At 38.5% G+C, this 16,028-nt stretch overlaps 1 protein-coding gene across 2 annotated transcripts; it reads right to left on the bottom strand.

The window, feature by feature from the left end:
• Positions 1–631: 631 nt before the first annotated feature.
• Positions 632–4,076, bottom strand: LOC137107002 (macrophage mannose receptor 1-like). 2 transcript variants are annotated; one of them, XR_010912060.1, is made up of 5 exons: positions 3,511–4,076; positions 3,287–3,348; positions 2,632–2,988; positions 1,888–2,221; positions 632–1,346 (listed from the first exon to the last, which is right to left on the bottom strand). XR_010912060.1 is itself a non-coding variant. In XM_067491142.1 (5 exons), the coding sequence occupies exons 2-5, from the start codon at positions 3,315–3,317 to the stop codon at positions 967–969; spliced, it is 1,089 nt and encodes a 362-aa protein (XP_067347243.1). In that variant the 5' UTR covers positions 3,318–3,348; positions 3,511–3,680; the 3' UTR covers positions 632–966. The 2 variants fall into 2 exon arrangements, 1 of the variants encoding a protein (XP_067347243.1); XM_067491142.1 differs by having other exon boundaries at positions 1,888–2,208; positions 3,511–3,680.
• Positions 4,077–16,028: the final 11,952 nt, after the last annotated feature.

Genomic DNA, 16,028 nt, shown 5'->3' with positions numbered 1-16,028 from the left:
ACCATCAGTTATGGACAGCTGATTGGACCTACTGTTTGAGATTTTATTTGAGGACATGATCATTGCTGGAGTCTCTAGCTACTAAATGCCAGCTCACAGTTGATCTGGATGGAAACTGTTCAGTAGCATAGTTTTCCATTGTAATGTCTTAATATCCACATACAGAAAAAAACATCATTTGTGTATTTTTAAAATCTTTAAGAATAATTGCTTGATACTAACAGGGCAGGCTATGGATCACATGGGCATCTTTCATTTGGCTCTCTCCTGGTGGAGGTATGTTATAATGCAGACTGGGCTGAATGGACACCAGAGTTGGGCTGTCATTAAACCCCAAATAGGGCCACACCTCTTTTATGCCAGTGAAAATTTGCTGTTTTTGCACGTCAGAATCCTCAGCAGCTGGTGATTCACGCTTTCCAGACGTGTTTCCCGAGAAGCTCAGATTCCTCTAGATAATCTATAATCATACATTGGTAGAATAACTTCCATGTCTTTCTTGGAACAAACCAGTGTGTTTATGATTTATCAGTCATTGATAATTGTACTAAAGCTATGAATAAAAACATTTCACGGAGTCAAGTATTAGGAATTAAGTAAGCATAATTTTTATTACAATGTAAGAGTGTCAATGAATTGAAAATGTATTTAATATACTTTATATATACATAAATATCACTAATCAAGAGTATAGTTTCTTATCTTTTCATAATACAGCAAAACAATAATAACCTATAAACAGTTACAAATAAAATGTGTACATTTCCGGATACCTATTAATCTACTGTATAACTTAATGGACAGAAAAGTTCAGAAATTGCTTAAAATGTTTAACAACTGAATTCCAATACAAAAGAAAGTTGTGAAGAACTTTGTTGCTTACGTCAAGCAGTAAGCATCGGTCGCAGTTTGATTAAGCCCCTTATATATAAATCTTATTAGACAACAAGGTTTTATGGCTGCAAACTAGTTTTTCATGTATATGATGTCTTCCTCGCATATAAAGGATAATTGGAGCAAGCAGTTTTCATCACTCCACCTGTAGCTGTTTCTGTTGATGACACCACAGTGGTTAGATAATGGCATCTTCGGCATTGTGTTGTTCCTCCAGTGGCTGTAGCTCACAGTCTTGTCACTCCAAATCCAGAATCCAAAGACACGACTCTGCCTCAGACCGATCCAAATTTTCTCGTTAACGTTAGGGTTGCTGTATTTTAGCCATTGTTCGATAGCCTTCTGATCTTCCGCATCTTCAATCTGCAGCAGCCTTGTGTGTTCAGCCTTGCAGTAGTCAAACGCCTGTTCCCAGTTTAATTTTTTTTGGATAACTATGATTCTCACAGAACCTGCAAACCAAGTGAATGAGAGATATTATTAATATTAGAATATTTCCAGGTGATAACCCACACTCAGTTCATCCACATCATCATCAGCATTCTGCCTACACTGTGGTGGAAGTCAGATGTTTTATTCTATTCTTTATTTATGTGGAGGTAATAATGATTTATTCTGTTTCTATTACATTTCCTACTGTGGTTAATCTTTTGGGTTTCTTATAGGATTGTAAAGTGGCTCACCGACTTGGTTAAATTAAGCCTGATTGTCTTACTCTTTTGATGGGATGGAATCCTTTACCAAAGGTTTTGTCAAAAGCTCATTCTGGTTTTTCGTCTTTGACAGTTTTAAACGTTGCCAAACTTCTGACATATTGACAATCTTCAATCTCAAAGGGAGACTTGTTACAACAAACATAAGAAATCTATCTAATATTTTTCTTACATGTAAGTTTAATAATAGGCTACTATGTATTAGAAGTAATCAAACACAATGTGAACTCCATTTTAAGTTTATTCAAATAAATGCTTGTCTTACTTAGTTATTGCTTACCTTTGGAGAACAGCGGTTGTTGAACATTATCACAGGCCTGTGTTTGCATTGATGGTAACATAGCTATTGTTGACAACATTGTGCATTTCTCATCTTTATCTCTTATTTCCCATCTTCTATATGTTGAGCAGCTGTTGTCCATCCACTTCCATTCATCATGCATGAGTCCAATCCAAAAAGTGGCACCATTTCCTTTTTTTATCACTTGCTGATTTTGTGTTTCATTTCTGATGCTGACTAAGTCACCGTAGTATCTTCTGCAGTGCTGATGGGCCTGGCACCAGTTTTTGGCCTCATTTTTAATAAGGAAATAGCTGTTATCTGCAAAAACAAACTAAAAAGCATTTGGTGGTATTCATCATGATGTAGTCAAATAATAAACAAGCTTTAGCTTTAGTTTTATTATGTCTTTAGTAATTAAATAAATAATAAGATAAATGCTTTGTGATGTAATTGTCTAGTCATGCAGGGAAGAGTGACAACAGGCCTGAACATTCATGGATTTTTTTAAGTCTTAAAATAGTTTGGATGTCAGTTTACTTAAAGATTTTATATACAATAATTTGTAAATTTACAATAAACAAAGCTGTAGTTCAGAATTGCGATTGTTTGATAGTCTCAGATAGATTAGGCTTGAATCTGTTTTAAACCTAATAATAATAATTTTGATATGTTTTATTTTAATAATGCAGGTTCATTTCCAACTGTGCAACATAAACTCAAGTACTTCATCTTGAAACTTACCTTTTTGGCACATGAAAGGCTTTCTGTCTGAACAGTTAAAACCTTCCCATGTGTTATTTACAATAGCTTCACATATTTGCTCCCCATTTGCAACGTTTGCATGTGACATATTGAAAGTCAAAGGGGCACCATCTGACCAGGCGGAAACATTGTTTCGACCAATATGTAGACCAGTCCAGACATTTTGTGTGGACATGTTTTTAATGAATGATTCTGTAAAATTGACATCCTTTTCATCATACAGAGTTATAATTGATTCATTTCTCTCATTGCACCTATTTAATGCATCCTCCCAGTTACATTCCTCACAAAGACGGAAAATTCGTAGACGATTTGCAAGTGTAAAGTGAAAAACTCCTGTAATAGAAAGACAAAACAGATTACATTATTCTTGAGCTTAATCAACATCTGTGCCCTATAGAAACAAAAAACAATATTATTAAATGTATTATGCTGTAATGTTATAATAAACAGTTTTGTAGCTGTGTTTTTGTTGAAATAGAAGAACCAGCATGTAGAAATACTCAGATGCCTGTCTTATTTAAAACCATTGACAACCAGTTTTTAAGGCCCTGCTACACTGACATTTACTGTATGTTCAGAAAAGACCCAAAAATAGCATGTGGGAATCGAATCCCAGGAAGGACTGTTTTACCTGAACAAAGCATGAACAACAGAGGAGTCATCCTCACAACATAGGCTCCTATGATGAAGAGACTACATAAAAAGCACAGAGAGAAATAACATGTAAAAGTGATCAAGGTGTGTTTTTAAAAAGTGAGTTATGTGTATAGTTCATGCTTAGTAATACTATGTAAGTTCTGTACACTGGTTTTCTTTTATGAATTATAACTACTATAGTGAAACAAAGTCTCTTACCTGCTGAGATCAGGGGCAGTCAGTTGGTGAATTTTTTTCAGTGTTTAGAAGTTGCAGGTTTTATATCTTGTGCCAGGTTAATGTAAGTGAAATAAATGCATCACGTTTTTTTGTACATGTGTACATAGTAAAAATAGAGATGGTAAAAGGTTAATGATTAACTACAGATAATGAAGTAAAAGTCTGGTCTTATGTAGTTTATTTTACTGAGTAAAGATGATGGACAACATGAATGTTGACATTTGATGCATCGTACCATTGTTAGCTCTGAAAGCCCTTTTGTATTACGTGTCATTAGTGTCACTGGGAAATTCAAAAAGAGAATATTACTGGATTATTGATAAACAGAACTTTAAACAAGCCCGGGCGTAGCAGACTGCGTCTATGCTTGATATTTACAGTATGTCTGTCATTAGTAATGCTCTCAGTCAACAATATCATCAAAAAGAGATGCCAGCTTTTCCCACTCAAATTGCTTCTTTCACTCTATTTGCTGTAGCACTGTTACACCTGCAAAACATTTACACAGTCATTAAATATAAACAACAGAATCATTACAATTACATGATTTAAAAAAACTAAGAAAATGTTTTGTTTTTTTAATGTCTTTTGAAATTCAAATGGGTTCACCTAACATTATTTAGGGTGCGGTATGCAATATGTATATTTGAGAAACTATATATTAGGAGTCTCATGCAAGATAGTATGGCTTACATTTCTAAGAATTCAACTAATTCTTAGAAATATTCTGCTGCTGAAAAAATTCTGGTAATGCAAACTGGTCTGCAGAGCTTATGTTAGTTTTTGCTTTAAATCCATAAAACTGTAATTCATACATACATGTATAGTCCTTAATTCACAAATGTGACTGATGTTCTTTGACACTGGTCATCTTAAAACTGCTGTGTGATTGTGTGTGTGTGTGTGAGATTAAATGCAGGTTCTTAAATCTCATATCATGTACTGTTGTAACAGCGCTGGATTGATGGTCTTGGGTCCATAGAATACTGTTTTTTTTTTTTGGTTTTTTTTTTGTTTGTTTTTTTAATCCAAGGAGCATAATTCTACACAAAATTTTACTTCACTTTCAGATAGTGTGGAGTCTTTATTTCATACAAAATACCAAACTTTTTATCATGTCTAAATACTTTATAAACTACTTGCAAATTAATTTAACAGTGTGTACTTGTTTTTTCAAAGCAACAAGTGCACTCTAGAGTATAGAGAGCAGGGCGTACCTTACCATATTTATACAAAAGACATTTAGTGAATATGAGGCTATGAGCTCACTTCCCCCAGTCAATAATAACAACAAAACAACAATTATAATAATAAATGTGATGTTATGAGTAGACAGAAGGACCTAAAAAGTTAGATTCACCTTTCAAAGTGATGTTTATTAGTTGAATATAAATATATTTTATTTACACAGTATAGATTAAGTCTGTCCATCTACAGTATAGTGTGCTGGTGAAACACACATTTGCCTTTTTCCCTTGGTTTTTATGAATTCTCACACAAAGTAACTAGGTTTTCAAACAGAGTGGTACAGTTTATTAAACCTTAGATAAGTATAGTTATGTCACCACGAATACTGCAGTTAATGTGGATTAATTTGTTTAGTATTCAAAGGATGGCACCTGCAGTGGTGCCACTAAGCATCAGCCCTATGTATCACAAGATGGCATGCAAATTCAGCAAAAATTTGTTTTGGTTAATATTTACCTTTAGACTTACTGAGGGATTTTTAAGGTCACAATAATGTTAGTTCTCTATTTAGAATCTGTAAAATCTTATCATGTCTTTACTCAGCCCCAACTCCAAATTTCCGTAATGCCCTTGACTTTCTTTTAGGCTTCTTGCCTACCAGCTATACAATTAAGCTTGTTTAACTACATCTTCCAAAACAGAAAAGGTTACAGTATATCATGTTATCTTGAAATATATCTCAGAAAACAAAATGTGTAATTAGCTTAGACAAATGACCAGTAAATTAATAGAATCCAGTTCCGATTAATCTCTTTTCTTTGGACTAACCAAACTTTGAAACTCTGTGTTTATCAGCTTTTTTTACTACACTGTGGATTTACAGTCACGTGCATAAACAGGAAATAGAGTTCCAATAAAACCAATGACTCACATTCCAGTTAATTCAGTATCAAATATTCACTGGATACAATATATTCTGAAGATAATGTATGATGAATTCTGCACATTTTCTGTTACATCAATCATTTAGTCTACTATATTGTTAAAACACTAAACTTTAAAACAAAAGGATGAGTGTAGTTTTTGGCTGTAGAGGAGAAGTTCATGAGGGACGCTGCTTAATAGATAACTATAGAGGCAGTGCAGCAGGGTGCACATGTCAAGGCCTGAATCAAGCTCTTTGCATCACTGTGTGTACATTGTTGTGCACTTGAAGTGAGGTCAGACACGCGCTAAGTGCGTGTGCCAGTATTCATGCGCTTTTGAAGTGTGTGTAAGTAAAGCATCAATACGCGTTCACACACGCATTTCGCTGCCAAACCACTTGTGCAGGTGTGGGGCCCCCGTGACCCTGGATACTGATGCAATCGCAGGGAAAGCTGACGGATAAAGGGAGATGTCAACTGGATTCAACAGCAGGTGAAGCAATTTCTCACGCAGAAGTGCTGCAAGACATTTAAGCAGGCCTGTAGTTTGCTTTTAAGCTGCATGTCTGTGTGTTTGCACTGTAAGAGATGGCAGAAGCTGCTGATTGCCAGTCAGTCTCTTCTAAACCTAGAAGAGAGAGAACTGTTGATCTGGGCTCACTTATAGTTGAACATAGAAACTTGCATGTTCTCCCTTGTGCTTGAATGGGTTTCCTCCGGGTACTCAGGCTTCCTCCCACAGTCCAAAGAAATATTAGACATTGGTGAATTGCCTGTAGGTGTGAATGTGAGTGAAATGGTTGTCTGCATGTGTGTTTCTCTATGTTGCCCCAGAGATAGACTGGTGATCTGTGAACGCTGTACTTTGCCTCTTGCCCAGTGACAGGTAGGCTGTAGTCCCACATCCAGCAGAAACAGATAATGGATGGATGGATGGATTGCAATATTAGTCTGTGTTATTGTCAGTTAGTTGGCTGGCTGGTACATTGCTCTGATCCAGGTTTTTTAATCGTTTACATATACCCAAGTTTCACCCCATTATGCTGCTGTTATTAAACATACTGCCTCATTTTTAGTTTTCCGTTTTTTTTTTTTAAAGACAAGACATAGTAATCTAGTCAGTAATCACTCCTACAAATCATGCATGCTAATTTCTAGCCTTTAAAGTCTTGTGTTACCTTTCTTTAATATTTCCAGACCATTTCTCATAATCACAGCATATGATGTGGGTGTTTCCATCCCATGTCTGGAGCCCTAGACAAAGAGTGGGAACCCTTTTGGCTGAAATCTCTGTTTAGATTCTCTAAAGCAGAATAATAGAAACTCTTTATGTTCCACTGCCCTGTTATTTTTCTTCCTCGCGCTTCCTTGACCACAATTTGTCAGACTGTAGCTCCGTCTCCATAGAAACAGTGTCCTCTAAACCAGGCAGTACAGTTTAGAGGAGGGGAACGAAGCAGTGAGAAGAAGGGGAATATGGCTGCAAGCTTATTCATGCTTTATGCAGAAGTACATAATTCTAGGAGTAATTGCAGGTTTTGTATGCATTTTGGTTTTGCACAAAAACAATATTAATTTACGATTTGGTTGTTACAATTCTCTGCATTCTTGAATGCACCACCAGGAGCGGCATCTCCAGCTTCATTATCAAACAATAAAAAGTTTCCTTGACACAGGAACAGAGGAGAGGCGTGCTAGCAGTTATGAATTATCGTACAAGTGAGGCAGATTTCAAGTTTCTGCAAGCTAAACTAAAAAGAATGAAACGCAAATAAATACTGTAGATAACGTACTGAAGATGTATGTTATATTGTCTAAATCACGTAAATCTGTTTTGTTATCTCATGTAGTCTCATGCTATGGCTTATTTTGCACAGGAAACTGAATTATCAGAGTACGTTTTCAACAAGATGTACCCCTTCAGGATGCCTAGTTGTTGACTTTCTCTGTCAGCCCTTGAAGACTTGATCTCACAAAAGTTCCCCTGAGTTTTTTAAAGTAATGGAAAGGCACTTAAGGTGGCAATGGGATTTCCCTAAGGAGATGTGTCAAGGGGAAGTCAACAAGTGTCAGAGACAAGTGTAAGAGACGAGAGGCAACCTTGGGCTAGGAGTAAGAAGAAAGAGGGTGGAGATCAGATAGATGTTGTAAAGCAACAAAAGGAGGAGGTAGCGTGAAGTTGAAGAGGGGTGAAAAAGAGTGAGATGTGGAAGATCAAGTGCAAAATACTGCAATTAAGACATAAATAATTAAGGAGACAATGAGGTGGCTAGTAGTGGAATCAGTTTGTCCAGTTATAAACTATTATTTTGCATTGTTCTTGTTTATGTAGGTTTTTGCCCTGGGAGAAAAACATATTTTTCTGCAGGACGTTACTTTGATGTGATGCATTATATCAAAAGGGCAGGAAGATGTGGAAATCGATTATATCTATACCCCCAATCATAGAGACACAGATGCATACAGTATATTGTATTTTGTCAGAGGAAGAAGACCCAGTAGTGATCTGTCTTCTGCTGCTGCCAAACTGAGATCTTTCACTAAGCATTAAAGTGCTCATTAGGATGACAGAAATTTGCAGTTTATAAAGCCAAAGTTAGAATGAAGACAGAATATTAAAATAAACACACACACGAGTTTTATAGTTGTTTTAAGGCTGTGATATATATGGCTCACCTGTAATCAAACAAAAAGTTCCAGAACAGGCTTTAAATTGGAGAAAGTAATATTGATTTTTCACTATTTTTTAACAGTAGCACCATTTACTGAACAATATTTTGAGCCTCCTGGAGACACATTTAGATTTAAGTGAAAACCTACTTTCAAAATAATTATTCTAGAGAAAGCACAACACAGCATGAGTCACTCGTGAGGTTATGACTCACTTTAAATGTTAAGTGATAAATTACAAAGTTTTTTTTTTCTTGTCAACCAGCTGGTTGAAAACCAAGCTGCCGTCAAGCTGTGATATCTGAGAACATTTTGCATACGGCAAGTTTCCCTCCTGCCATTGTCCAGTCAGTTCCCCGCTTCATTGTGTAATTGGCTCCTGCTCTGAGGGAGCAGCATATATGGTTAATACAAAGCTGCTCTAATGCAACAGAGTCAGGTCCATGTGAACAGGGATGCAGTTTTTTCTTCTTAGCTCTGTATGTACACCGCCACATGATATGAAACAATCAAGTGTGCTTTATGTGTAGCCTATCAGTAGGGACTGAGTACTTGCTGATACAGAGTACCAATACAAGTACTAAACAGTTTTGCTTGTAGTCTAAGTTTAAGTATGATCATCACATCCATTCAGGTTCCTTGTGAAGGAGTTTTCTACCTAGAGTCACCTGATCCACCTGCAGCTAAACACTTCCAAGTAGATAGTACTTGATTTTAGGAGGTGCCGCCCATCTGCTCTGCCTGTCAACATCAGTGGGGGGAAGATTGAGGTGGTTGTCTCCTATAAGTACCTTGAGCTGCAGGTGGATTATAGGCTGGACTAGTCAGTGTAAATTGACCAGTCCAGCCTATGTCTACAAGAAGGTGCATATTGTATTTTCTGAGGTGGTTTGCATCCTTCAATGTCTGCAGATGTTTTATCAATGTATGGCTGCCAGCACTCTCCTCTATGGGGGGGTATGTCGGGTTGGTGTGTTTGGGGGGGGCTGCTCTGTATGATGGACGGCAGCACACATCCACTGCATGATGTCAGGAGCTGCTCTCTATGAACTGCTCCACTGAAATGCTCAGGAGGTCCTTCCTGCCCAGAGCCATAAGACTTTTTAATACATCGATGAGGAGGGGAGGAAGAGCAGCATTGGACTGATGTAAATAGATCTTATTTACTTGCAGCACTGCTTGTTTTTTTAGTATTTGACATTGCTGTGATTTTAACTGAGCAGTTGGAAAATTGAATCTTCGTTGGGATTAATAAAGTATCTATCTAATCCACTGCAGTTAAGCAAATCCAGAGATAAAAGAACTTCTTTCACTATAACAAATATGGAGGTAACTAGTATTTAATAAACAGAAGAATCTGTAAAATCGACCCAGGATCATGACGTTTAAAAAACACAGTGAACTTACTATACATAACCCTCATTGTTGCAGATAAAACCTTCTAAAATATTCTTGAGATTACATTACATTAGTAGAACTGTTAGTAACTCGATTTCAAGATTTTACTACAGCAGAGCTTTAGTTCTGTTGTACTTTTGTTTCACAAGTACCAGTACACAAAGGCAGGATCAGGCATTGGGACATCGCTAGCTATCAGCTTTAACTACTACTACTCTCCTTTCGGCTTATCCCGTGAGTTCGGGGTCGCCACAGCGGATCATTGTCCGCATGTTGATTTGGCACAGTTTTTACGCCGGATGCCCTTCCTGACGCAACCCTCCCCAATTTTTACCGGGCTTGGACCAGCACTGCATCGCTGGGGAGGGGGAATGGGCTGTTAGGGGTTCAGGGTCTTGCCCAGGGACACTTCGACATATAGCCAGGGCCAGGGATCGAACCACTCACCCTGTGGTCCGTAAGCAACTGCCTTTACCACCTGAGCTATAGCCGCCCTATTAGCTATCAGCTTTAACTACAACACGCTGTATTGCCTGTAACTAGAATCAATTATGGAGCCACAATTGTATATTGTGCCCATTCTACTGCAAAGTGTGCATTTGTTTCTCTGCAAGGAAAAACATGTTTCCCATAGATAATTTCGCTGGAAGACATAAAATAATCTGTTAATGTTATTAATAGGAAGATAGTAAATGAAAATTGTACATTTGAGTGGATTTCCCTTTTCCTGGGTTATAGGAAGGTTGGAACAACAGGTCTCAAACCGAAGTCACTGACATGTGAGATAGATGTCTAGTGTGTGTGTGTGTGTGTGAGAGAGAGCTTCTCCTGCTGTAGTTATAACAGTTAGCAGTCCCCAGGGTGTCATCCATCAATTTGATCGCTAGTACACAGACTGGAAAATTTATGTGGCTCTCATCCAACCTGAAGCCTGCAGTGTCTCAACCCCCCCTCGCCTTTTCTTCGTCTTCCATTGCCCCCTATTGCACCTACAGCTTTTACCATCTTTTCTAAGTCTTGTACTTCTCTTCTCCACCCTCTTACTTGGCTCTCAGTCATGTCATCACTAGATTCATCTGCAGGACTTTCATTATTTTAAGTCTTCTCTGGCCATCTTTTATTCACCTTTTTTTAAATCTGTCACTTGTTTGTTTTTCTTTACCACAGTCTATATCTCTCTCTCTGTCATCCAAGTGTTTTTCCTTGTTTTGACTCGCCTTCTCAGTCTCTGGCTTCATTTCTATTCATTCTCAGTTTCTCATGTTTGTGTCTTCCATACTTATTTTCTCTTTGCTTCTGTTTCCTCTTGAATGGCACCTATATGCTTAGCAATTTCTTATACCTCATGCTGATTTTTTTTTTATGCATAAATGCAGATCAGGTGAAATGTAAAAACAAAACATGGGGCAACATAGGATTTATTAATATGAAAGTATGGGTAAGGTTATTCTCTGATACATTTGTGCATACACTGAAATTTCCCTAATCAGTAAGTTTTCAAATGCACTATAATTTCCTTAGTAATCAGTAAGTTTGCAAATGTACTGATTCACTAAGGCAGTGACTCATTATACAATCAGCTTCTGACTGCCTTCCAGGCACATTCTGCAAGTGAATGGAAGCTCAGTAGGCACAATTTAGTAATAGGATTTATCTGAAATTATCAAGCAAAAACAAAGAAATGTAATATTGATTTGACTCCAAACCAATCATGTAGGCCACAGCTTCATCTGAGTAAAACTGTGTATTGCCCTCAAAATACTGACATGAACCAATATTTCAACCCTGTCTCTGACAAATTACATTTCTAACTAAACTCCAAACATAAATACTTTTTTCAGAGGAAAGTAATTACAAACAGATTATGTTTTTACTATGAAATGATGAGGATATATTGACATTTGACACAAAATTGTGAATTTAAAATATGTTGATGCTGAACAGATTAATAAAACGTTACCAGGCAATGTATTTTTTTCCACCAAAATATCTGATGTTGCAGTAAAATATCCTGTTTAGTTTTTTGCTGAAATATTTAACCTTGCAATACCACATCCAGTTAGTCTGACTACTGCATTAATTAACTTTTCTTTAATGTTTTTGTTAAAACAGTCACAGCAGCGGCTTGGACTCTGAGTTAAGAAAAATGTGTGAGTCACAAAGAGTTTTCTTTTCCTACTCCTGATCCAACCTTTTACCTAACCACATACCTTTGAGTCAAATGTGGGTCTGTGGGCCAACAGTGCTACACTTTGTACACACACCATCCTCCCCCACTCCATCAGTAAATGTAACACAAAAAATACAGTATTTTTCAAAATAATAGCAGTACAATGTGACTAACCAGAATATTCTAGGTTTTTAGTATATTTTTTAAAGTTACCAGTAGGTGCTTAGTTGGTTAAAGTGCCTGTCTAGTAAACAGGAGATCCTGGGTTCGAATCCCAGCAGTGCCTGAGCTGACTGTGTCTTTATAAGGGGGCGGCTATAGCTCAGTTGGTAAAGGCAGTTGCTTACGGACCACAGGGTGAGTGGTTCGATCCCCGGCCCTGGCTATATGTCAAAGTGTCCCTGGGCAAGACACTGAACCCCTAACAGCCATTCCCGCTCCCCAGCAATGCAGTGCCGGTCCAAGCCCGGTAGAAATTGGGGAGGGTTGCGTTAGGAAGGAGATCCGGCGCATCCGATGTGGCGACCCTGAACTCACGGGATAAGCCGAAAGGAGAGTATGAGTAGACCAGTAGGTGCAGTAGATTCTCAGTGTCTGCCGTTGACTGTACGAACTCAAAACTGTTTTTTACAAACGTTTTTGTTTCTAGGATTTAGCATCCTAAGAATCACTAAACTAACATTTAGTTCTTCACAACCTATAATTTTTTGCACCTCTTTATAGGTTTTCCCCTCTCGAATCAACTTTTTAATCAAAGTATGCTGTTTTTCTGAACAATGTCTTGTTCCTCAGGCTTTCAAATGCATGTTTAACAAGTGCTGGTTTCATCAGTAAATAGGGGGCCACCTGATTCACACCTGTTTTTTCACTAAATTGATGACCTCAGTGATTGAATGCCACACTGCTATTTTTTTTTAACACACCCCTTTCAACTAATTGCCCAATTGCACAGCCTTACGAGCGTGGTATCATGAATGCTGGGTCTTGTTTGTTTTCTGAGAATCTACTGCACCTACTGGTAGGTTTAGGGTTAGGGGGCTTGTTTGCCATGCAGCAATAAATATATGCTAAAAACCTGGATTATTCTGGTTAGTCACATTGTACTGCTCTTATTATAAACAATACTGTATGTTGCATCAGAACATAACCATTAACTCTGGATTTATTTAGTGCAAAAATTAGACTGATCAACAGGCCAACATTGCTTTCTGTAGACTTATGCTGCTATTATGGCTAAAAGCAGGTACTGACAATTAATTCATGCTGGTTGAGAGCAATATACTGTAATTTCTCCTCACAAATGGACTTTGCCATCTGTGTCCTATAATGTATGGAAGCTTCTTTATTGTTGACTAGCTCAAAAGCATCATGTTGAACTGCTCTGCATGACTGATGCATTTTCACTGTATTCGTTCACTCTTCTTTAGTCTGCTCTTTGTTTTCCATCCTCACTTCACCTCTACAATTATTACATTCCTGCTTCTCATTTAACTCCCTCCACTCCTTTGTTTCCTCCCTCGTCTTATAAACTTTCAGCTTTCTTTGACGCAAATTCCTGCTGAGGGGGTTGGTCTAGCAAAATTAAATGAGATTTGATTTTTAACTTTAATTGATTTATCCTAGCTGAGATGGTCACAGTGAATGGTCGTGCTGAATAACTTGTGTATCGAACACAAATTCTCTCTGGCTGTAAAATCGATGGGAGAAAACTTATTGGAGTAAGTGTTTGCATCAGCACTAAATGGATAATGTTTTTCTTCTCTTTGTGTTGTTCACTTACACTTCATTTTCAGTGCATTTCTATTCTTCCAGCATGACCAGCTGTGTTTTCTTCTGCCTGACTAGTTTCTTTTAACCTCTCTTGCCACTTCTTTCTGTATTTTGCCGATATGTATTTCAAAGAATGTTAGAAAATTTTATATATATATATATATATTACCAGTCATAGCCATTTTTTCGGCATATGTAAGGTCGAGATTTTCTTTGAATGGTGAGGTAATCCTCTGCGTGAATCTCTCTCTCAATCTCTGTCTTGCTTACTCTTGACAAGTGCAACTCTGCAACTTTATCAATCTTTTATCGCTGTCTTTCCACCTGCGACTGAGTTGTACTGCTTCCATGCCTTGCTATATTCATAAGCGCCAGTGATCCAAGAAAAATGCTTCAGAGGCACTGTTGTTCTGTGTGTTGAACAGTAGCACAATGCCTGTTCTGCCGAGTTGGCTTGTGTTTTCTTCTGGGCCAGATCTGCACAAGTCTCAGCTAAATGTGTGAAATGTAAATCTCTGAATTGTCACTTTTTGACTTTTATCAGCCTTTACAAAACTTAGATATGTCTCTGAGCAACTCCCTTCTCTTTGTCCTCATGTGTCAAAACATTTTCATCAAAATGACCCCTAAGAGTCAAAAGTCTAGATTTGTTGGCTTCAGAAGATCTCTGTTGATGTCTTTTTGTCCTTTATTAATACATATACACTTCTTCTACTTTTATTGGGTGTGTAGCATAATTATCAACCAGCATCCCCTGCTGTAGTGCCATCATACTTGGTAGTGAACTAAACATCAATCAGTCTACATCTTTTCCTTTCGGCTGTTCCCTTTCAGGGGTCTCCACAGCGAATCATGTGCCTCCATCTAACCCTGTCCTCTGCATCCTCTTCTCTCACACCAACTAACTTCATGTCCTCTCTCACTACATCCATGAATCTCCTCTTTGATCTTCCTCTAGACCTCCTGCCTGGCAGCTCCAACCTCAGCATCCTTCTACCGATATATTCACAGTTTCTCCTCTGAACATGTCCAAACCACCTCAGTCTGGCCGCTCTGACTTTATCTCCAACACATCTAACATGACCTGTCCCTCTGATGTCCTCATTCCTGATCCTGTCCATCCTCGTCACTCCCGAAGAGAACCCTAACATCTTAGGCTCTGCTATCTCCAGCTCTGCCTCATGTCTTTTCTTCAGTGCCACTGTCTCTAAGCCGAACAACATCGCTGGTCTCACCACCGTCTTGAAAACCTTTCCTTTCATTCTTGCTGATACTCTTATCACACAACACACCTGACACTTTTCTCCACCTGTTCCAACCTGCCTGCACTCGCCTCTTCACCTCTTTTCCACAGTCTCCGTTGCTCTGAACCGTTGACACTAAGTACTTAGTAACTGCACCTTCTGCTCCCTGTAACCTCACTGTTCCACCTGGGTCCCTCTCATTCACACACGTCTTCTGTCTTACTGTGGCTAAGCTTCATTCCTCTGTTTTCCAGAGCAGACCTCCGTCCCTCTAGATTTTCCTCCATTTGCTCCCTGCTCTCACTACAAATCACAATGTCATCTACAAACATCATAGTCCATGGAGATTCCTGTATAACCTCATCTGTCAGTCTGTCCATCACCAGAGCAAACAAGAAGGGGCTCAGAGCTGATCCTTGATGCAGACCCACCTTGAACTCCTCTGTCACACCTACAGCACACCTCACCACGGTCTTACAGCTCTCATATAGGTCCTGCACCACTCTAACATACATCTCTACCACTCCAGACTTCCTCATACAATACCACAGCTCCTCTCTCGGCACCCTGTCATACGCTTTCTCTGAATCTACGAAGACACAATGCAACTCCCTATGACCTTCTCTGTACTTCATCTCTTGTTTTCTTTCTGAGCATGAAAACATATTGCTGCTTACAAATTCTCACCTCTGCCCTTAGCCTAGCTTCCACTGCTCTTTCCCACAACTTCATTGTGTGACTCATCAGCTTTATTCCTCTGTAGTTGTCACAGCTCTGCACATCTCCCTTGTTCTTAAAAATGGGCACCAGTACACTTCTCCTCCAGTCCTCAGGCATCCTCTCACTCTACAAGATCTTGTTAAACAAACTAGTCAGAAACTCTACTGCCACCTCTCCTAGACACTTCCATACCTCCGCAGGTATGTCATCAGGACCAACTGCCTTTCCACTCTTCATCCTCTTCAACGTCCTCCTCAATTCACTCTTACTAATCTTTGCTATTTCCTGCTCCACACCAGTCACCTCTTTTACTCTTCGTTCCCTTTCCTTTACCTCATTCATCACACTCCTACATTTCCATCCTTATCTTTAATCACACTAACCTGCTGCACATCCTTCCCATCTATTTGT

The sequence above is a fragment of the Channa argus genome, chromosome 21, assembly GCF_033026475.1.
Source record: "Channa argus isolate prfri chromosome 21, Channa argus male v1.0, whole genome shotgun sequence".
NCBI lineage: Eukaryota > Metazoa > Chordata > Actinopteri > Anabantiformes > Channidae > Channa > Channa argus.
This window is presented reverse-complemented; position numbering and strand designations above follow the sequence as displayed.

What these genes read in the sequence shown, in the direction of transcription:
- LOC137107002 (XM_067491142.1), bottom strand. Translation starts at nt 3,317, where the DNA reads ATGACTCCTCTGTTGTTCATGCTTTGTTCAG. An exon ending in GTTGTTCATGCTTTGTTCAG is followed by an intron (nt 2,989 to 3,286) that starts GTAAAACAGTCC and finishes TTTCTATTACAG; the next exon opens with GAGTTTTTCACTTTACACTT. An exon ending in ACAACCGCTGTTCTCCAAAG is followed by an intron (nt 1,347 to 1,887) that starts GTAAGCAATAAC and finishes CTTGGTTTGCAG; the next exon opens with GTTCTGTGAGAATCATAGTT.